The sequence below is a fragment of the Anomalospiza imberbis genome, chromosome 1 (genome assembly GCF_031753505.1).
Source record: "Anomalospiza imberbis isolate Cuckoo-Finch-1a 21T00152 chromosome 1, ASM3175350v1, whole genome shotgun sequence".
Classification (NCBI taxonomy): Eukaryota; Metazoa; Chordata; class Aves; order Passeriformes; family Viduidae; genus Anomalospiza; species Anomalospiza imberbis.
In genome coordinates, this window is record NC_089681.1 from 128175510 (window position 1) to 128198517 (window position 23008).

At 38.2% G+C, this 23008-nt stretch overlaps 1 protein-coding gene across 1 annotated transcript in view; it reads right to left on the reverse strand.

Moving 5' to 3' along the window:
- Positions 1 to 23008, reverse strand: part of LOC137486008 (probable acyl-CoA dehydrogenase 6) — a 74903-nt gene that overhangs the window by 16078 nt on the left and 35817 nt on the right. The window contains exons 3-5 of the mRNA XM_068210860.1: positions 14915 to 15044; positions 10258 to 10364; positions 3472 to 3639 (exon numbers count right to left, since the gene is read on the reverse strand). Of these exons, the coding sequence (XP_068066961.1) occupies positions 3472 to 3639; positions 10258 to 10364; positions 14915 to 15044 (405 nt within the window). The remainder of the gene's footprint in view (positions 1 to 3471; positions 3640 to 10257; positions 10365 to 14914; positions 15045 to 23008) is intronic.

Here is a 23008-nt window from a genome sequence, read left to right on the forward strand (position 1 = left end):
TAACCACACACTGGGAAACTTAGAAGCCCAGATGAAATCTGGAACATTGTTTCCCATTGGAATACTGCTATTTGGTTTTCTTGTGAGTAGCAGAGATCATGTATGGTCTAAAGCCAACTGGCTTTATGCAACCACTGCTCCTCAGCCATATGTAGATGCACTTACTGCTCTTATTAGTGCGTGGTTTAAACGTTTAGCAATTATTATATTGCTAAATCAATCCCATTGTTTACTTCCCAGATCCACATACAGCAACCACTATTGAAGAAAGCTCTTACAGGCTTGGTTAGTGAGCTAAATGTGCTGATGATTTCTACCTGTAATTCTTCCATATTGGGTTGTGTTGTAAATTTTCCTGGGTCCAGCAGCATCCCCCTTTTTCATGCCCTACCAGCTTCACTTGCTCTTAATTCATGGTTCTCACCCACGAGGAGACCAAGCTGCATCAGTCTCTTCTGAGGCTAGCACATGCTTTACATTGTGGAAGACAATCATACATAATCATCTCTTTGGCCACTATGGGGGCATAAAAATCTCCCTTCATGTAATTATATTCCTTCTCTTCCTAAGGGGTACTACAAATGAAAAATTACCAGCAGAAGTAGAAATTATTGGCCCAGATAACTCCTGGTTTTCATCTGTATTAGAAAAATTACACACAATAACTCACAAATCTGAATTTAACAAGGCCAAGCACCCGACTTACTAAAATCACTGTAACAGCCATTTGCGCTACTTGAACCAGTATCATTGAGATGGATTGCTATTTTTCTGCCTGGGCAGTTCTTCCCAAGTGTCTTTGATTTTTCATTTTCTCCCATTCCTCCAGCCTTCTGATGATCTCTTTTATTTCCTATATTCTATCTTGAGATAAAGGCAGTTGCTGTCTCCTGACACCATTTAGTGCCATTACAAATGGAAACAGACACATTTTAAATTGCAATCCAAGAAACACGCTCTTTCTCTTTTCATGGTTGCTCTTCTCCTTATTAACTCCTCCTTGCAATCTCCCCTAAAGCTATCTGAGGACTCAGAGGACAAAGCAGAGGACAAAATGGTTACCATATCAGGGCTGCAAGCCATTTGTCTATATACCTTGCATACAGACATTTTGCAACTTGTTAGATTCTCTTTCATTATATGAAAAATTCAGCTGCTTTTTTATGACATTGTTATTGTATGAGAAGTATTCACCTAATTTGGATATCTATTGTGGATCCATTGTGCTGTTATCCAAACTTCCTTTATGAGAGATGTATTCAGCAGTGTCTGTCAAATCTAGACCATGATTTGCTTCAGCCCAGATTAGAATGTATATTTAGAAGAAACAAATCCTACTTTGTCTATCCAATAAACTATCTATTGTTGAAATTAATAATTCATTTTCAGACTTGGAATCTTTTTCTCTCTTTCTTTTTTTTTTCACACCACACTATATAAATATAAAACAACTTAGATTTTTAGCAAAAATACACCACAGATCCTTCCTTAGCCAGCCATATAGGCTGGTGCCTGCAGAGGTGAGTCAGATATAACACATTTGCTCTCCATTGGAGTTGTTTTTGAGCTTTGACACACATACATCCACAGACGCTTGAGAGTGCATCATTCTGTGATGTCCTCCAGACGCTTCCCGTACAGCCTTGGTCTGCCGCCCTCCATGGAGCACAATCTTTAGCAGACAGACATCCTTAGGATGTATCAAGTCAGATGAGCTTCCTGAAAAATCTCGCTTCTGATATGACTCACCCACAGAGCACAATCAACAGTCTTAGTACTTCATTTCAAAAGGTCATGAATCTTGGTACTGTGACCCCTTTGGAGATAAATATGTGTATCGTCACAGAAGAATTAAAACATGCATTTTGAGGAGCACAAATTTTGTTCCTAGGAAGACTTCTACACTTCTGCAGATCAGAACAAGGTGTCTCAGACAATTTTTCTGCTCTACATCTATTTAATGCAGGTAATGAAGGTCTGTGTGTAGGCTGTGAGACCCAACATCTCCCCTCTCCTAGAGCTATGACAACTCGTGTCTTTTTGGAATAAGCCAAGTAGCTGAAAACCTCTAAGTCAATTTCTGTGTATTTTATCTGCCACCAACTCTGGGTCAGCTGCTTTGTTGTTTTAGGAAGATTGATCTCAGAGAAGAAGTACTGTATTTGCATTTTGACCCTTCCATGAAAAATCACAAGAAGGACTTCATGCATTTATCAGCAGATGGCTGAGAAGTGAATTTACCTGGAAATTCAGAGCAATTCTGGCTGCAAGTTACATGTTTGCTCATCACTTCTCAATAAGGATGAAGTTCACTACTAGTGAAGCAGCTCAGATCTGTCTTCCATGAGCTCCCATTCTTGCATTCTTGCAAGCCTGTCTTGCATGAGCAGAGGTTCACTCAGTTCACTCAGAGCCTGCTTGATTCCCAAGGCAACTCACTTGCTTGACTTACTCCACGCTTAAATTCACTTAAAAGACATTCCCTTAAGAAGTCGTCATCATCCTCTTTTGCAACACTGGAGACCTGGGCTTTGTTCTAATCCATTAAGTGAACATAGAGACGTTCACTTCACTGCTATGGTGGTGTTCCTACATGTGAAATGCCAATAACGGCACATGCTTTGTGTGTAAAATACTCTGAATTGAATGAACAAAAGAGCCCTGAGTATAAATATCTTGTCTATAAATACATTAATATACATTATTCTAGATTTAATAACTACTAAATTGTATTAAATGGTTTATTTGCATAAAATGAACATTAATTAAAAATTAAGTTTTAAATATACTATATATTATACAGTGCATAAATTAATATGTTGCATTTTTTAAACATTAAAATGAGTCAAAACTGAAAAGGTTTAAAAACTTTTGAACAGGTGTCAAAACTGCAAAAAATCCCCACCAGCACAATTTTAACTGCATCCTCTCTGGATTATGTTCTTCATGCATATAGCACTCGTGCATTCTGCAAGGTCTGGAGATTGCTCAGGAACAGACACTGTGTGGATGGCTACCAGTTTCAGTGGTAGCTGAAAGTACTTAGCTCAGGAAGTATTTCTTCCATGTCTTCACCTGAATTTCTAGTCTTATTCAAAACTAAATCCCTGCTTCCAGGATATTTGAATCTTTCACTCCAGCCCACATTTAACTCTTAGACAGTTTTTATAATTTAACTGGTAGTAGTGCCTTGGTGAAAGGATCCCTTTGCACAGCACAGCCATGAAACACTCTGAATATGCCTGCAATTCTCTTCAGCAAGCCCACCAGGCTTGAGAGGTATTTCCCAAGTTTGAAATCTCTGAACTCTTTATCATTTTACTTTCATATGGTTATGAATCATTGCCATGAAAATGTATCTGAACAATTTCTCTAAATATATTTTTGGTTAAACACCTTTCCTTCTTGTATTAGGCATATAAAAAGCACCAATAAAATCAAATGAGCAAACAAAGAGTTCTGTGTTATTACCAGGTAGATTCATTGGCAGACATATGAGAGATTTATTTAGATGGGGAGGTCCTTCGCTGGTGTTTGCCAGGAGGCACATCCAGTCTGCCTGGCTCCCGGACGTGATCCACATCTTACCACCATTTATGACATATTCATCGCCCTTTCTCACAGCCGTTGTCTTGATATCTATTTCAAAACACAGAAAATGAAGGGTTATGCTTGTGAAGGAGGGATATATTGGTCCAGGTATGATGGGCAGGGTCACTGCCTTGCTCTCAGACACAAAACTATTTGGTTCTTCCTCACACCCCCGTCCTATAACCCTTCCAGGCCATAAGGCAAAACAGTCTGGAAAACTCTTGGAAGGCAAGCCAGGGAAACAGGCCCACTTCTCCCATATTCCTTTAGATGGAGTCTTTATCCCAGTGGATGAGAGAAGAAAACTTCCTCAGTAAATGTGGTGGTCAAAAACTTGGGAGAGAAGCATTTCACTGTGAGGTGATCTATTAAGGGTTTCACTTACTGTGTACCTTAGTCCTGAGGAGGCCATTAATTCCAGAGTCATGACTTAAACAAACACAGGCCTTGGAATCTGTGAATGCATAAACATAAACCAACATGCACTTCCTGCATGCTCTTGGTCACCGTGCTGCAATACGTTCAAAGCCGCTAAACTACTGAAGGCCAAATCTGAATGCACTGAGTATCTGGACATGAAAGAGTTCTAAACACCTGCTATTAAACACCCTGGCAAAAACCAATCTTATTTTCATCTGCAACAGTTCACATCATGCTGCAAACAGCCCTAGCTGCAACAGACAGCCAGAGAGAATAATTAATTATTATTTATCCTCCAGCAGAGCTTCCAAAGGGCTCCCTTCTTTTCCCTGCAATTGAACTTCTCTGATGAGAACCCCAGTTGATGAAGACTCTCCAATAGCTGTAAGCAGGTGATGGTATAAGAGAACCCAACCGCACTTCCAATAGCACCTGTGAATCTAACAAGACTATGAAATCCATACGAGACCATCCACTGAAGGGGGATCATAGAGGGGAGAGATCCATAGATCTTGGAGGGTAAGAGTCAGACACCAAGTGGAGTGGGCAGGCATGTTTAAGTCATCTGGTTACACTTTCATACACAATCACCTCAGTCTGCACATGCATGTTCTTCCCTAGGGCTCTAAACATAAACCAAAAGCAAACCCAAGTATCTGATCTTCATTTAGGAGATAAACTGGGACTGAGGTCAGCATGGCTGAAAATTTGTATTGTTAATGAAGGCACAGGAGAAAAATGATGGGACAAAATTATATAAGATATAAAATAAGGAAGCATGGGATATAGCTATGGCCAAAGGAAAGTAAACAAGGGAAGGAGATGGTAATCATGTGGATAAAACCAGCAGACACAGAGGAATTCATCCAATAAAAAGACTGGCAAATCTGTCCAAGGGACTCAATATGAAATCTGCATAATAATGAATGCCAAGAAGCTTAAGTACTGGCACTCATAATACATGGACACAGACTTTGGACATTCATATACACAGAGACTAAAAAATAAATGAAGAACACACAAGAGCTGGAATAAGAAGTATGACTGTACTGAAATGGTAGGATGGGAGCATACACAGCGATTTACATCACAAATCCCTCTGTTATAGAACAGCTACTGAAGAGATTAGATAGAAGTACCATAGAAGGTCTGCAAAGGAACAATGAGCACTGTGATGTTGCCACAAATGTAAATAGTTCTTGCAGGCATGGCGTCACAGGGGCCTAACCACCCAAACACAGATTAAAGAACAAATGCCTTACTAATGGGAATGTTCAAGTACTCCAGATTCAATTGTTCACAGTTTGCTTCAAACATTTGAGAAACAACTACTCTAAATGATCTTGTAAATAATTGATTCTCTTTAATTAGAGATTATTAATAAAGATGGTCAAATAAATATATAATATATAATATGTTTAAAATATAGCAGGCTTTGAAAACCTAATTAACAATTTACTATGGTCAAGTAGACTCAGGAATATGGCTATGAAGATAATTTGGAATATTTGGCTAATTATTTTCCCTGACAGAGCATATCTCTGGGAAAAGGCTACTTCAGTGGGTGCTCCATAACTCATTTTTGCAGGCACACACCACTGACTCTTACAACCAGCATTCTCTGAGGAGTCCTTCTAGGGAAGAGCACAAGGCATCACCAGAGGTGAATGACACAGCTGATGTCATACAAGCAGCCAGGGCTGGTCACATCACTGTTCACATCACACCTACTCAAGCTTCAATTTTCTTCTCCACTGCACTCGAGTCCAGCCATGCACTTAAACAGATTTGACTAAAGGTGAGGCTGGCTTCAACTCTTAAGGTCAGTATTACAATCAAAGATAGGCAACACACATCCTTAAAGTAAAATATGAAAAACACATATCTGAAATTTACATCATCAGCACAGGAAAAAAAAGACAACCCAAAACTTTAAAAAAAACACCTTCATGTCTAACCGAATGAATAATCACTTCAAAAATCAGGAAATTACTTGCAGGAAATGAACAAGATTAATCATGAAAGTAAGCTACAATTTGGAGGTTAGAATATAAGTACTGGAGCAAGTTGAAGTTAAATCTTCTTGATGAAAATCAACAAAATCAAAGAAGATTGTGGTGGCAAACAAAACTGTTTCAACCACAGTAATGAAAAGAGGATAGGAAAAAAAATAATTCATATAGAGGATACTTAAAAAATTTCACAGGAGATTACAGTTTCACAATTTGGTTGACAAAGCAAAACAAGAAAGACTGTATAGCAACTGAAATTAGTGAAAACAGAGGTTGCTGTTTTTGGCAGTCTGCACAACCTCAAAATACTTTTGGAAATAAAAAAGAATTCAATTTACCCATGGTATCTTATTTAAACCCAACCTGATTTATTATGAAATAGGATTTTCTAGAGAAAAAATCCTATTGGACCCAAGCAAGTGAAATTAACACTACTAGGTAACTATGAGTTAAAATTTGAAAATATAAGAATTAGGACAAAAGTGGAAACGTGCATAAGGAACTTGGCAAAGCAGAAATTGCATCAGGTTACATGACAAGAAGTTCTGATGTGCAGGGAGAGTTCTAGTTAAGCCCCTCCTTGGATATCAGCCTCTGGACAAAACCTACTGAATATTTGCATTAATGATCTTTAAAAGGATAAGAATACATTAATTAAATTTGTCTGTGACACAAACTTGGGAGACATCACCAACTCAGACAACTGAAGTATGGCCCAGCAAGAAAGGAATGATCTCAAATGTTTAAATTCAACACGGCAAATACAAGCACTCAGACACAAAGTAGTAAAAGTGATTGCTAAGTCCTGCAATGTTTCAATAGCAAACTGGTAAAAGAGGATGATCCACAGCTAATCACAGGATTTACAAGTCTGCAAGCTGTTGTGTAACATCATGTATTGGAGAGTAATACTTCTACCAGGGTTGGAAATGTATTTGTGCCATTGTAGACACTATGTGAAATTCTGGGGGTTTATGCTCAGAAAAGACAACCTCAATCCAGAAAGGCAGAAAGGCTGGATTCCACTGAGACAAAATGGAGCAAGATATTTATGTTGAGGTAGACATGAACAGTGTTACTAGCTGCAGATACCTGAACATAACCTGAAGAAAGTGGATGTGTTTTCCATGATGTGTTCTTGTATATACCCACAGACGACATTCAATAAACTGTGGAATCGGAGTGAGATGGAATGAGACAATATCATTCAAACTGACACAAATGTTTATGCTATGTAGTACCAGAATAATGAAATTAAAGACACTTTCTATACCATCTGTACTGTTCTGCTTTTTCTTCTCAAGCCAACTCTGTGCTAGTTTTGGTGCACATGGTTACTACTGTGGACAATATAGACCAACTACACTTGAAAGCAGACAGGTGTTCCTTCAAATTGACATGAATTTTGTATTAGACTAATATACACAGTCCTTTTTATTATGTTGAATTCTGAATAAATTAGTTTAAGGCACATTTCAGTTCTCATGTAAACATTGTTTTTGTCTTCTGTGCTCATATCACCTTCAGCAATTTTGGAACTGCAGGGAAAAATGTTAGAGATATCTTACTCTGTGTCATTCTTCAGTTTAAAATATACTGGCTCACATGGCAGAAGCACGTCCCCAACTATCACATGTGAACAGCTGCTATGCCCCTTCACTCCTCTTAGGGAGACAAACATCCCAATAGCATCAGTAACAGAAGGAAGCACCAAGTGCAGTTTCACACACTTCAGTCTGCTTTACAGCTGGGCCATCTGGAGATGGTGCAGAATGGTGCAACTCAGAACACAAACTATTGTTGCTCATACCTAAGTTGTCGATTTAATTGCCCTTCAGAAGCACTGTAAGCTGGATTTGGCATTTATATCATGGATCAAATCTTCCAGGACAGGGGAAAAAGTATTTTCATTTCATCCTGCAGTGTGTCTCCAAGCTGCAGCATAGGTTCAGTAGATAATCCTCTTTGATTCCAAATTGGTTTTTAACTGCATTCATCTAAGTGTATCACACCACTTTAACTAGATGATAAACAAGATGCTGTTGAAGGAATATTTATGTTACTTACTATCTGGAACACTGCATCCAAAAAAAAGTAAATTCTTATTTAGAATTTTCTGATATTTTTCTATAGGAACTCACCCCCTGATTGGGGTGAGCTGGAAAGGTGGAAAAGTCTCTCCTCCAACCCGTGTCTCCAAAGAAAGACTCAGTAGTCTTCAGTCGTCTGGTCTCAAGGTAGTTTATTGTATGTTATCTAAAAGATTTCTCCCTGAGCTGCTGCGGTCCGTTCAGCAGTCAGGCAAGGGCACACTCTGACACCCAGGGCGCTGGTGCTCTCTTTTATATCATACATTACGTGTTAAATGTTTATAGTTTTTCCCCAATGCCCATCACCTATATTGAATAGTGACTTTCTACTCTAAACCAATCTGTGAATGCCAACATCACCAAGAACATGGAGGTTAGGAAGAAGAAGGAAAGAGGACAGGGCACACCCAAGTCCCTCCATCTTAGAACTTCTGACCCCCATGTACAAAACTCTGACCCCTCTGTACAAGGCCTAAAACCCCCCTGTACAGCACTCAAAAACTCTTCCTTTCACTTTGTGACTACTTCTACTATAATATCTAAACTTTTGTGATTTCTTGTTCTTCCTGCAAAGTTGGTAAATTGTACCATGGATCAGGTTCAAAGCCACAGGGGTCTGTGGCTGCATTCCAGGGTCTCAGATGCTTTTGACCTGGGCCCGGAACATCCAAGAGTGTCCAAGGGACATACTGGGTTCTGACAATTTTCCTAATTAAACTAGAGAGGCATTTATTAAAATAAATTATGTTGTATTTATTACATTAACAAAATTAAAATTTATAATTACTTTAATAAATAAATTAATAAGTGCAATTATAAGGTTTATTATTTAAATCTTAATAATATTTAAATTATAATAAGCAATAATGTTGTTTAAATGATATTGACATTTAATATTTTTATATTTATTACTTATAATAATTAAACATTATTAATAAGTACTCTTTAAAAAACAAGTCTACTAAAATTATGGAATTTTTCTTATGAACAAATTCAATTAACCCAGAAAGGAAAAAAGCAATAAATTATGCAGAAAGATTTAGTCCCATTATCTCATTATCCACATTAATGTTCTTGAAATCTATGTGCTGCATCCTTTCTTGAGCACTGGATGTTTATCTATTTGCCTTGAAAAAACAACAGGAGTTTGGTCACGGAGATGAATATAGGACTCCTCAGATAAGAAATGTCTGTCATACTTGGCAAGTTTGTCTGCAGGAAGATATCTCAGTAATTTGTAAGAACACAATGGGTTCAACTTGGCCATGCTCTGTCCACCAACTAAACCTCTAAAAGTAATCACTTATCACTCCCTTTTCCATGAAGTCCACGATTCATCATCAAAGGAAACATATTTTCTTTTTCTACTGTGTCTTTTTTGATTTAATTTTTAAAATTTTCTACAGCCTCAGGCACTTCAGAATAATAGTTTCATTTGTCCTGGTTCCTAAACACATTCTTGCACTAAACCAAGAAAAACAGTTGCATGCAAAGTAACTACATCATAAAGATAAAAGACTGGACATTGCAAATTCTTCATTAGCTCTGAATAAAGCAATCACCAATTGAGAGATATTTTTGCTTCACAGGAACGACAGAAGGAGCTGAGGTGAAATAAGGACGAACAAGAGGAAATCATTGTGAAAGTGATGCTGTCATTTTCAGAACAGAGAGGCTCTGTAGCTTTCCCCCATTCAGTGGACAGGTCATTGTCAAGGCAGCCCAAGTTCTAGTCCAGCTGAACAGGTTATGTTCCCTGTCAGAACATCTAGAGCTGCACGACTGGAGGTGGCTGTGCAGCTGATGAGGTGTGGAGTGCTCCTGACAGCGATGAGCCTGGACAGAGTAGGACAGCACTAGAAGAAAACTGGGGCCAGCATAAAAGCTGCATTAATCTGTTGTGCTCAGCCTATTCAAGGTTACTTCATTGATTCACCTGACAGAAATGTTAAAATTGATTGCTTTTGGATGCATGAGAAGTATGTGTTGTGTTCCTGGAATGTTACTGTTTGCCCTCACCACACCAGACTTTCCTTCCTTTTGTTTCTTACAAAGGACAAGGGCAAAGTGAAGGGTCAGGAAAAACAGATCCTGTCCATTAAAACACCAGGCTGCCTAAAACTGAGTTTGCTAGATCTACTTACTTGCAACATCTGACCCAGCTCCAGCTTCACTGATTCCCAAGCAAGCCACAAAATCACCAGCTATAGTTGGTATGAGGAACTGTTTTTTCAACTCATGAGAACCAAACCTGCAATATAACAATAAACATATAACAACATAACAAAATATTGCTATATAACAGAAAAGATAGAATATTAAAACCCTATGGAGGTAAATTTTATTCAGAAGTTAGTTACAAACTTTGTTCTACCCAGACAGAGATCAATTTTCCTATGACTAGGTAAAAACTGTCCCAGAGCCAAAAGATAGAATAGATACCCTCCAAAGCTGTGATTCATTCTTCACCAGAAGTGCAGTCACAATCGTTTCAAAGAAGCTTTAAAAAGTATTCAGGCATCTTACTCCCACAGAAATGTGTGGTCTAGATACCCAAAATCTATCTTCATGACTGTTGCTTTAAAAGTTCCAGACGTAAATAAACATAACTCCTGCACTACTCTGCAGCCACGAGGATGGAGGACCTGCTCTCTGTTTATCTTCTGACTTTTGCACCATCTCTTTGCCAGGTTTTAGTGGTGACTGAAAACTTTTGACATGTGATGGCCGCCATCTGCAAATACCTGTATTTAAATTATTTATATTTCACATCTACATCTAAATCATGCAGTAAAATCCATTAATGCTTCTTCCAGCTGTTCTTTTATCGCCAAAAAAATAAAAAAGGAAACAGCAAACTGTTGATGGTATTTTAACACAAAAATTTCACTTGGCTGTATTTAAATTCAGTTAAGAGGCACATGCTGTTGTTTAGAAGACTGTATCCATTCAAAATATGCTACATCTCATTTCATGCTTGATTTTGTCCTAATTAAAATTCACTGATTTCTTCTTTGCAGGGTGAATGGTGAGTTCATGGTCTAGTTCTCTTTCTTGTGTGACTGAAAAATTCCTTGGGTCATGAAATGTCTTACATGTCCAGGAATCCATAAATTCAAGCCCCTCCTCAGCCTCCTCTTTGTTGTGAGGCTTCCCAGGTCATCATCACCACTCGCCTCCTTAGGCTCACTGAGGCCTCCTTCTAAACCTTGTCCCAGTACTTGCAAAGGAGTGGTGCCATTCAAGCTAAGACTAAGTCATCCCCTCCAACTAACCCTGGCAAAAAGGCCATGGGACAGACAGAGAACAGAGTGGCATCTGGCAGCCACTTCCACTGGGTGCGCACAAGGACTCAATTCCTAGTCCTGTCCCTGCTGAAAATCCCAGCAGCAATCCCAAATAAATACAAGAAACAAGTTTGGAGGGCCTACTCCTTCCTCTGGCATACTGGAAAAAAGTTCCCATGTCTGTTAGGCAGCATACTTTATTTTTTAATTTTCCATGGGGCGTGATCATGTATGGCTAGCTGCACATTCATCAGTCAAACAAAACCCCAAACAGCCCAACCAACAACAAGGATAATCAGATTATGAGAGCAGATAGTGGCGATTTTTGGCAATGCTTTCTAATGCTTGAAACTTTGCTAACCTTTAGCATTTCAACAAAGGATTTTCATAGCAAGAACTTTGCTTAGAATAATATTTGTGGTTTGATGTCTTTCTTTGTTTTGAGTTCCAGAAAACAGTTCAGTTCTTTCCAAAAATGTGGTTGTAGAAGATGCTATTTTGCAATCAAAAAAAAAAAAAAAAGAAAAAAAAAATTAGTTGGGCAACACTATCTTCAGAAGATGGTGGGTCTCCATGCCTTGCAGGAGACAACTAGCTTCTTGCTCAGCTGCTAGCTTTCATGTTAAAAATATGTCACTTTTGTAAAATTCTACCCATCTTAAATGCATCCCAGAAAAATCTCAGGTTTGCATAAATGCAATACCCACTTCTTTCTAGTTTTACAGCTCCAGAATTAGAAAACTCTGTTTTCAGGGAGATCAAGCTCTGGACTCAAGACAGACCCGACCATGTCTGCCTTCTGGTTGGGGCCATACCCCAGAGGATAGTTTCCCATGTGATTAGCTGTGCAGCCTTAGCATCACCAAAAAATATATTTCTATGCATTTGAGTATCCACACACACACACAAGTCTACAGTCAATGAATCTTGTTGATCCTATGCAACACAAAAGTCCCAACTGTGAGATTCTGACACACTGACTTGCATGAAAGTCGTTCATCTTTTCTTGCTCCATACTTTGTAACTAACATTGGTGGAATGTCATGAAAACAAAGACAGAAATTCCAGTGGTATACAATCTTGTAATTAGAGGGTAAAAGGAAAGTAAAACCATGGCAAAATAGAGATGTAACACTTCTGTGATCCACACAGTTCTGTTTATATTTTCTAATTGTCAGCTGCAGCTTTTCTTCTTTACAGCAAACAATAAATCAGATAGTAAAACCAACTTTTTTTATATTAATTCCCAGCTATGCTGTTAACAAGGGTGGAGAAAGAATCAGTGATGAAATAGAAAAGCACTCTCTTCCCACTAAATAATAATCATTATCCTTACTATTTGCCTATGAACAACATGGGGGGGGGGGGGGAAGTTCACTAATTACTGCTGAGATAAGCAGCTCTAAACTGACCTGGTATCACTACAGATGTGACACTCTTCAGGTATATCTATAAGTTCTGGGAAATGCATATCATTCACTGCTTCAGCTAGGGGCTACTTTCTCCATTCTATTTGTAAGCAAGCAAGGGCAGTATTATATCTGAATGCATTTGAAAGACCTGGCAGAAAGTTATGTTCCGAAGGTCAGATCACTGTGGACAAAACATTTTCTTTTTAGTTCTTAAATTTAGAAAGTATTACTGCTTCACTTAGGGGACTCTGGGAATTACAGGAATCACATTCATGGAGTTAGTTTGTAGGTATACTCAACATGTGCTAAATGAATGCTGAACAAAGCCCACAGTTATGAAAGCCAACAAAGAGCTAGAGAGGCTTTTTTAGGGGTTGATGGTTGATTCCCACATTATTGTTTGATTTGTGCAACAATGCATAATCAAGATGCAAAATCTGACTTATCTCTATGAATGTGTTTAGAATCCCCACAGTACACAGATACTTTTAAAGAAACCATCCAGGACATGGGTGCCATTTGAATCCACGACCCAGGACAAGCAGTCCTGGGGGTGGTGGGGTCTTCCCAATACACAGCATGAGGTAAAAATGCACGCAGGCAAAATTTCCAGTAGCTTTCTCTTTTCATTACCAAATTTCACTTTTACATGTTGGGGGGTCAGGGCATTGTACTGTATAAATAGCCAGTGGGATTGGCTCAGAAGTGGAGGAAAAATTCAACAATGCAGATACAAATTCAATTAAAGATTTCATCAAGTTAGCAACAATTTCACTCTTCTTTTCCATGAACTTCCACTTTAGGATCTCACTAACACAAATATGCATAACTTCACTGTTTTACTACACCAGAACAGAGTAACAGAAGGCCAAAAAACTGCAATGGAACAAAATCCCATTTTCTTTTACCCACAGATTTTCTTTAAACCCCTGAATAAAGGGCTGTCATGGGGGCAAGGTAGTACTGTCTGAAGTCTTTTAAAATACTATTCTTTTTCTCAGTTGGACTATAGCTAAGCCACTGTTGCAAGAGACATACTGAACTCCATGCATTTAGCAAGCTTTTGGTGCATTACACAAAGAAGAAGAAAACTTTAAGAAAAATTTGTTGTAGATGAGGCCTCTGAAGTCACACATACAGCAGGATAAGCAGATGTCAAGGGAATGAAGCTTATATTCCAGACTTTACAGTAGATTTACAGGCGCTTCCATTCAGAATGGGAAAAAAAAAGTCAACAACACCCTGAAAATTATAAAAAAATCCCTAAAATGTTCTTCTGAGTAAAACTTCACTTCTTCTATATCTGTTTAGTTCAGAGAAATTCCCAATTTCAACATAATTATTAGAATTTAATTCCCACCCTCATCTTCCAGAATTTTAGGTGTATCCATATTCCAGGGGCAAACTGCTGGATCACCCAGTTGCCCCTCTCTAGTTTTAAGAACTGCTGTTATGACACAAAGTATCTGCAAAACTCCTACATTAAGAAGTTGGTAACTGTCACTTTTATAGAGGGAGAAAAAAACCACAAATCGGATTAAGAAAATGTAGGAGCCTGAATGATAGTAAGTGATTCAAACGGGAACACCGACATAGTGGATGAGAAAAAGAAAAATTATTAATTGCCTAGAATGGGCATGTTTAGGAAGCATGATATTTGTGCTACAACTTTAGGACTGACACCTTGCAAAGCTGGAAAAAGAGCAAGTAAATTATAAAGCAGAATTAGACTGATCCTAATCATTACAACTAAATGCATCTTGAGTATTACTGCACTGGGATATCATAAAAAAGACAGACATGAAAAATTGGATTCTGGAATTACATTTTTTTAATTGGTTGTGCTACCAAGGTTTTGTGTTTGTAAACATATTATCTACTACTCAACAAGGTTTATGTTTTAACATATAATTAATATAACTCTAGCATTTTAAAAAAAATGAGAAAGTATTTTCTCCTCTAAAGCAAACTGAGAGAAATAGAAAACAGGTTCTTTCCTCGGGCATTACTGAGTAGCAACTAGACAGTAAATCTACACAGTATTGTTTTTTTCTACTCATGACAATTGGGTTTTAGGCTAAACCAAACTTTCTGAAAATTACCTTGTAAGAGCAGGGGTAGCCATGCCAGCTTGCACTCCAATAGCCATGGGAATACCTCCACAACGGATATTTCCCAGCTCTTCTGCCACTGCAATATTATAGGAGAAGTCCAAACCCATGCCGCCATATTCTGAGGAAAAAACAAATCTGTGATTTTCATACTCTAGACTGGCATAAGCAACAGGAAGAACAACAACAACAAAAAAGATGTTGCTACTGCAAGGACTTGCAAACTGCAATTTAACTGCTAATTTTTAAGTATTTGATAATTACCAGCTCCCTTTCACAAAAGCAATACCACATTATTCTCTACAATACTGAGAATTGAACTGAGAATGACACCTGCTCTAATTATCGATGTGCACATCAGGTCACTTCTGAATATCCTAAGTAGCCTCATTACTTTTACTGGAAACAGAAGGAAGAAGTGATATGCTGTTGTAAATGATACCAGAAGGTAAAATTATTCTTTCCAACAGCAAGGTCATATGAACAAATCACACCACAAGGTAATAAGTGCTTTTATTTCCCCATGATAACTCCTGACAGCCGCTCTCATCACACAATGCAATCATCTTTCTCAGACACAGCAGTCAAGTCAGCACGGAGCATGACCACACGCAGGTCGTGTTTCTATTCTAGATTACTGCTGTAGCTCAAAATTCATGTTAGACACAACTGCAGTACTGACTGCATTTATTTCATACCCTGCACTCGGTCTGTGCAGTGATTAAAGCACTCTGTTCCCAGGGAGCTGACAACCTGGGGTGCTGGCCTGGTGTCAGCACAGCCCATTGCTGCCCCTCTCCCCCCAGCATTCCAATCTGCAAATTCAATTAAAGAAGAAATTATTCTTCACCTCATTCCCATGCCCAGTGCTGATAAACCCACTACACAGTGAAGCACAGAAAAAGGCTACATTGCTATGATGGATGAGGTAATTTTTAGCTGTATAAAATAGCTTATAGTCCAAAGGAAATATGGTGAGAAAGTGAAGGTTAAGGTTACTACCTGACGTCATTTGTTGACTGAGCAGCTTTGATTAGATAATGCTGCCTCTTTTTTTTTTTCTTTTAGATCCTTTGAAGACCAGCTAAGAAAATTTCAAATAAATAGATACAAACCCTCACGCCTCACACACACAATAAGGGGCAGATGACCCTCGTCTGTTTTCACTTGCTGGCCGCAAACACTGAGTACACTCTTCACTGACCTGCTCTGAAGTTTTCAAAAAACACCATTAAATAAAGGTCAAAACACCACAGTGCATATAAACATTGGGCTTTGCATGCTATCATCTGTTTCCTAAACCCACAAAAACTATCTTTGTGCATCCTTTCTTTGCTGAAAGGAAAAACACAATAGGAAAGGCTAAGCATAAAGTTCAGTTTCCAAAAACCATTTCTCCTTAGGTCATACTGAATAGTCTAGACTGACAGAATTAAAAAAAAACTGTTACTTTTTCAAACTTTTGCTTGAAAAGAATGTTTCTTAAAAATACACATAAAATTAAAGCCCCTACTGGGAGATTAAGCAGTATAAGGAAACATATCAGCAATATGGAAATGTGTTTAACATAACAGATAATCTAATTTTCTTGCCTTTACACAGCCCCCATCAATAAATAAATGCTCTGAATCTATGTACACATAAAGGCAAGACTATTTAATGATATCTGGCATGAGAGGTTTTGCTAATTTGGTATGGAGCTATAGCAGAGTTATAATAGACAACCTCAGTTCTGGCACCTCACAAATTCTTTTCATTAGATTTTTTTTTTAATTTTAAATCAGTCAATTATTTTATTGCCCAACTATTGTTATTACTGATTTTATCTTTAGGTTTGTCTACCAGGCAGTTATATTCCCATCTTTCACTTAAATTTCACAGACCAAAATATTAGTTTCTTGATTTAGCCAAAATAACTTCCCAGGAGGAATGTTATGCGCAAAACTGACTCAAAGAAGGGCTACTTCATCCAAGTATACAGCTTAGAGACATTCTTTGTCCATACCACTTTTTCCGTTGTATATTACCACATAACAGACTCTTCTTGCACTCATTTGAGATAAGTTACTAAGCAGTACAACTTTTAAAGGGGTAACAATGAAAAAATTTCTGACCAAAGGGAGTAAAGGAGCAGAATGAAACTTTGGGAGCTGGAGGTGGAGAGGGAAGTCCTGCCAGGCGAAGAGATGATAAAATACCAACGTTTTATAATCTGGGGATAGATAATGCAAGAGAGAACCACAGATGCAGGCAGGAAGGGCAGAAGCAAATGGTAAAACCATTAATCAGACCACACCTAAACTTTCATCAGTTCTGTTCCAGGAGCCAAGAAGCTGAAGTTTTATGGAGAAATGTCAGTGATTTGATGGACAATGATAGGGAATGTCTTTTTGAGCCCCGAATACTTGATCAAGGTGGAGATTGATTTGTAAGTGCTGTCTGTGCCATTTTATCCCTGGTAATTCAGGTAACTTAGGCTGTGGCTAAACACAGTTGTGTCCCATCTCTTTGGAGAATTGTCCCTCCACACTGAGCCAGGCTGCCAGTGGTGTCACACACAGCATCAGTAGGCAGTGCTGGCTACAAGCACCAAAGAAATTTCTTTTTTTCCTCAGTTCCTAGTGGCAGCCTGGTGCTGGCAGACCCACTGCCAGCACTCCAGGCAGCAATTTTGGGTCTGGTCTGAGCACATTTCCCAGCATGTCATGGGACTCATCTCTTAATCCGAGACAAAACCACCAACCAGTCTTATTTTCATCTGCTTCAGTGATGATGGTAAAAGTTTTATGACATTAATGTTCCACTTTTATTTGGAACAGAACTTGGGAATAACTCTTTTTGGAAGAGGGAAGGACTTTTTAGAATAACTCTTATATGCAAAAAAGGCAATATGCTGGTGGTAGTAGGTTTGTATTCATCAATCTCATCAACAAACACCACTTCCTGGAAGTATCTGTACTATGATTTAATGCCAATAGGTCATTTAAATTTTAATTCAGAAGAGTAAACACCATGCCCAACACAGGAGTGAAAATTTAGGTGAAATTTTTGGTGAAAAATCCACAGTGAAAGAAACGAAATCAATTCCAGACTTGATTGCTTTACAAAACATACAAACAAACAGACACACACACAAAATCTCAAAAAATAAACAGCAAAAAACCCACACCAAAAAAACTCCACATCAAGAATAACAAACTATATTTAAATATTCACATGTAAAACATTTCTGGGGTAGGTAAATATTTCATTTTACTTCAAAATGAGATGAGGGACCTTTAGAGAATAGTTTGGCTACATTACCATTTTTAATTTGCAAGAAAATTAAAAGAGCAAAGCACAAAGTAGATTAAACTAGGCAGAAAGTCTAATGCGCTTTTGCTTTTATAGCTGAAAACAGGTAGAAAGAGGCAACTCAGCTATATTCAAATTGTTACAGTTTTGATGATAATAGCACAACTTCAAGCTGTTAAATGGCCTAAAACAATATCTTATCCATTGTCGGATTTCAAGTTCTTTTACAAAGCAATTGAAATATAAGGCCCAAAGCAGAGAGCACAGAAACATACAAATAAATAAAGATTCTGCACTGCAGCCCATGGGCAGGACCCAAGCTGCAGGAAGGAAAAAGTGTGAGGAGGAAGGAAGAGCAGAGAGGATGTCCTATGGACTGACTACAACCTCCCATCCCCATCCTGCTGTGCCACTTGGGCTGGGGACTGAGGTAGATGAGTCAGGAATGAAGAATGAAGATGAACCTAGGAAGAAGGGGGAGAGGATGTTGGAACATCTTGTTTTAATTTGCCTTTGCTTCTCACTACACAAATCTACTTTAACTGGCAGGAAATTAAAGTAATTTTCCCCCAGCCAAGTCTGCTTTTACTGTGATGGTAACTGGTGGCCAGTCTCCCTGACTTTCCTCGACAGCCAGGCCTTGGCATTCTATTTTCTGCCCTGTCCTGTTGAAGAGGGGGAGTGAGTTAGTGGTTGGCCAAGATGAACCCACCACACCATGGTCAGTACATTAACCTGTTCCTTTAAATTGGCTCTCTGCTTTTCTACTAATCACCACCCTCACATTATTTGAACACTCCCAACCCACAAAACCTTATTTTATACAGACCAGCAAATTTTTACATGTCACATTTGTAGATCCAGGCAGTGGAGCAGGAATCCAAAAGAACACAGTGAATCTTAAAAAACATTGTTTTTTAAAAGATGCAAGTGTACTTTCTACCAAATCTAACAATTTAGGGTATCAGGAGTTTTACATATGAATTTAGGGCAGACGGTACAGATGATGCCCAAAACTACAAATAAAAGAGCAAGACATGATCTCCAGTTGCAACATGTCAAAACAGAAGCACTGCTGAGAAGACCAGTTGGAAAAGCAAAGGCAAAGTCTATGAAAAAGGAGTCATAAAGGCAGATGAGAAGCTGAAGTCTTTCATATAATCATTTTACTTTTGTGAACACCAGAGCATTTCTTGCCACTTGTTCAAGATCCCTGTTCAAAAATTACTCTGTTCCATGATGAGACAGGCTTGAAGTCTCTAGTCAAAAATTCGTGAGAGTTTACAAGTGTCTCTATTTGGAATTTGCTTCTGAACCCCATCTAGTAGCTGTTAGTGAGAATGACAATATCTGTGGTGAAAAGGGTCTGTAAGTGAATTGAAGCAAGGTGAAACAGGTGGTCCTCAGAGTGTTTTAAGAATGTAAGTGAGCCTGGATAAAGGAATGGTGATAACACAATGCAGAACGTATCCAGAACTCCATTTTAAATGCTTATATTTATATAATTTATCTTGTTTGTTTACGTACTTTCCAAAGTTTCAATGACGTGTATCTACACCAAAGAAAATCACTTAGTATTATTTCTACTTTGGGCATTTACCTCAGTGCAAGAAAAAAAATCAAATATGTGCTTTCATATTTGTCACAGACAATTAAAACATGAATCCAATCCCAGTTTGAAGATAGGTCTGAGAGACTACTATATTTGACGCTAGGATGACAAAGCTAATTGCCTACAATTTTAAATCAACAGAAGCAAAATTTAATTGTTCAAACCTTATTTACCTGCCATATGGTTCAATAATTTCAGCTCCAGAGAAGTACAAAGAATCTTGAGTCTACATAACTGCATCAGGTAGGACAGTACAGAAATCCATATCCTAATTCCTTTCCTCTGCTTTATATTGAAGGAATTTAAAGAATTACCAAGGGTGTACTCTCTGTCTTGTGCAATTTCCCATAAACCCATTATGAAAAGTTGAGACTGATGAATTTCAGAAAACATCTCCTGCCTTCTTGGTTATTTGCTTCTGGCTGAGTATAGAGGAAAAAACCTCTCATTAAGAGTAACAGGAAAACTATGAGTCCACTTTAGTCTTGTTAAGATTAAGACATAAGTTTTTTTGGGCTATTTTTCCCCTCAGAACAATTCACAAAAAAATCAAAACAAATAACAAATTAAAAAACCTACAAAGAAAAAAACTCCAGACACAAATAAACAAACCATTGTAACAGATGCAAAGTTCTTTTTAACAGATTACCTTAGTAAGAGAGACCAAACTCCCCCAGTTTGAATGAAATTTTGTCCCAAACCAGGAAAAATTTTAGTGCTTCATGATTTTATTTGGTTGATCCTAGAAAGATTGCAGTCACCTTTCAGTACTTGCTCTCTCACAGATACCATTTAATCCAATAATTTCAAGACAGGTAAGGACTTACTCTGCTAACCAAACTTTTAGTATTGCTCATGATATAGTAGCCCTTGGAAAAGGAAAAATATGGATTGGTTCCTTATTACTTTTCAAGCACTCATGGTTAGCAGCACAAGTACAATCCCAAGAGCAATTAACAATGCAAAATGTGTTCCTGCAAAACTCCTTCTGTATTCTGTATTATTCTGTACTGTATTCTGTATTCTGTTCCTTCTTGCTACAGATGTCATCACAGTTGCCACAACAGAAACTAAATTTACTGAGACAAATAAGGTGATTTTGTCTGTATAGGACTGTTTTAGATTAAGACAGATCTACACTATAAAATAAAGGAGAAACTTCTCACACAGGTTAAGGATAAAAACTCTCCTATAACACCAGCACAAAATACCACATAGGAACTTGGCAGTTCCTGCCACTGAGCAGATAAATGCACCACACAGACCTGGCCCCAGCTAGGGACAGCATGGACACCTTTAAAAAGGGGTCAAAGCTGTATAGGACACTTTAAAAAGCCAGAGCAGTATATTCTAAATCATCAAGTTGCCAACACCTGCACTTGCTACCCTCTGATTTCTAAAACATCCCTCAAAAATTTGTACAGTTTTCCTCCTTTTCTAAGTGGTTATGCAGAATCACCCAGTGACATTGAGTTAGAAATCATATTTGCATAAAACTTCAAATTCAGAAGGTTATCACAGTTCTTAAAAACGATATCACACAAACCCCCAAAATCGTGTACAAACAATGTTATGGGGAAGGAAAAGCTAAGCTGCCCAGTACAATAGAATAAAATGTACACATGGCAACATAAGAAACATTAACAATGTAAAAGATGCAGTAGCCAAAAAAGAGAAGAGGAAAAAGAATGTTCAAAGTGCACACAGCCGCAGGCACCAGCTATTGCATTAGCTCCAAGCCAGAGAAAAACTTTAAGCAAGCCCTGGTCACAGACTCCTCAGTTGTCTTCTGCCAGGAGTTTTAGATGGAGCTTATTTCCCCCCCCACTCAGCTCTGATCCAACATCTGTTCCAAAGAATTGGAATTTAATCAAAACAGCTTACAGCCTTTTCTTGAAGGTCAAAGAGCACAGATCTCAGTTATTGTACATTTGTACATTTGAAAATGTCAGTCAAACTAAATGCCACAGCATAAAGAAAATGAAATAAACACCAAACACACAGAAAAATGAAGTCAAGAAGTATAAAGGCTGAATATCACCCTTCCTGAGCTTCAGTGGAAAAGCCATGTTACTTCTCATCAGGATTCTCTTTGGGCAAGCTCATAAACAAATCATAGAATGAATTTCAAGGATATCACCTTTACAACCTGCCTGATGCTTGAGATCAGTCAACCAGCAACAGCTGCCAGCTTCCTTACATACATCGAGCACACGCATTGCTACCAGCAGGCTACCAGCCTGCTGTAAGCTTTGCTTGTGGATGCTCAAGTATCCAGCAGTGATTGCTGGTTCTCTCCAGCTTAAAGGTGGCCACCCTTCTGATGATCAAGCCACTTGCATCAAATCCTTCAACAATGTGTGTCCACTGAAGTCCTCCTGACACAACCATAAGTCAGCCCTCAGAGGCACTAAAATCTGTCATCAGCATCTGGGAGCCCCATGTAAAATGAGCTCTTCCTCCCAAGAAAATGTCTGAACAGCTGCTCTGCTATCTTTAACATATTTGTTCACATTGAACAGGTAATAAGTAGTCCCACAACTGTACAAGGATGAAGCAGGTACATCACCTTTATGTGATGCTGGTGCTTCTATTCAGGACTCCTCCTCTCACATGAACCACCACAAATTCCTACAAAAAGTTTATGTTACTCTGCATCATGGCAAATTTTCTTCCAGTAGGATCTTAAGTATGAATGCACAAATAGATGTTATAAGGAATATAGAGTAATGCACAGACATTGAACCATACATAGGTCCACAGGGAAAGAAAAAGGGAATTGACTTATCAACGGGTAACTAACAGAGATACCCCAAAGAACATACCCTGGTTTAAGCACAACAGAGAGAAGAGATGAGTAACAGGACTGAATACAAGTTTGTACATTTGTAAAGAGTTTTAAAAAGCTGGATGAAAAGGAGTCACTGTACTCGGTTTTGTAGCACTCTATGAGAAAAAGCAGACTTACTGCTTTCATTTCTTTGAGGCATCCAATTACTTTCATGTCTTTAAGGTAGCAGGATATACAGTCAATATTAAAAACATCATTCTGTTTCTTCTGAGTTCTAAATAAATAAATAATTAAACTGAGAAGCAATACTAAGTGATTTAAGGATCACAGATTTATTACATTTGCTACTTATTAAAATTTCTATGCTAAGGTTTAATACAAAGGCTAA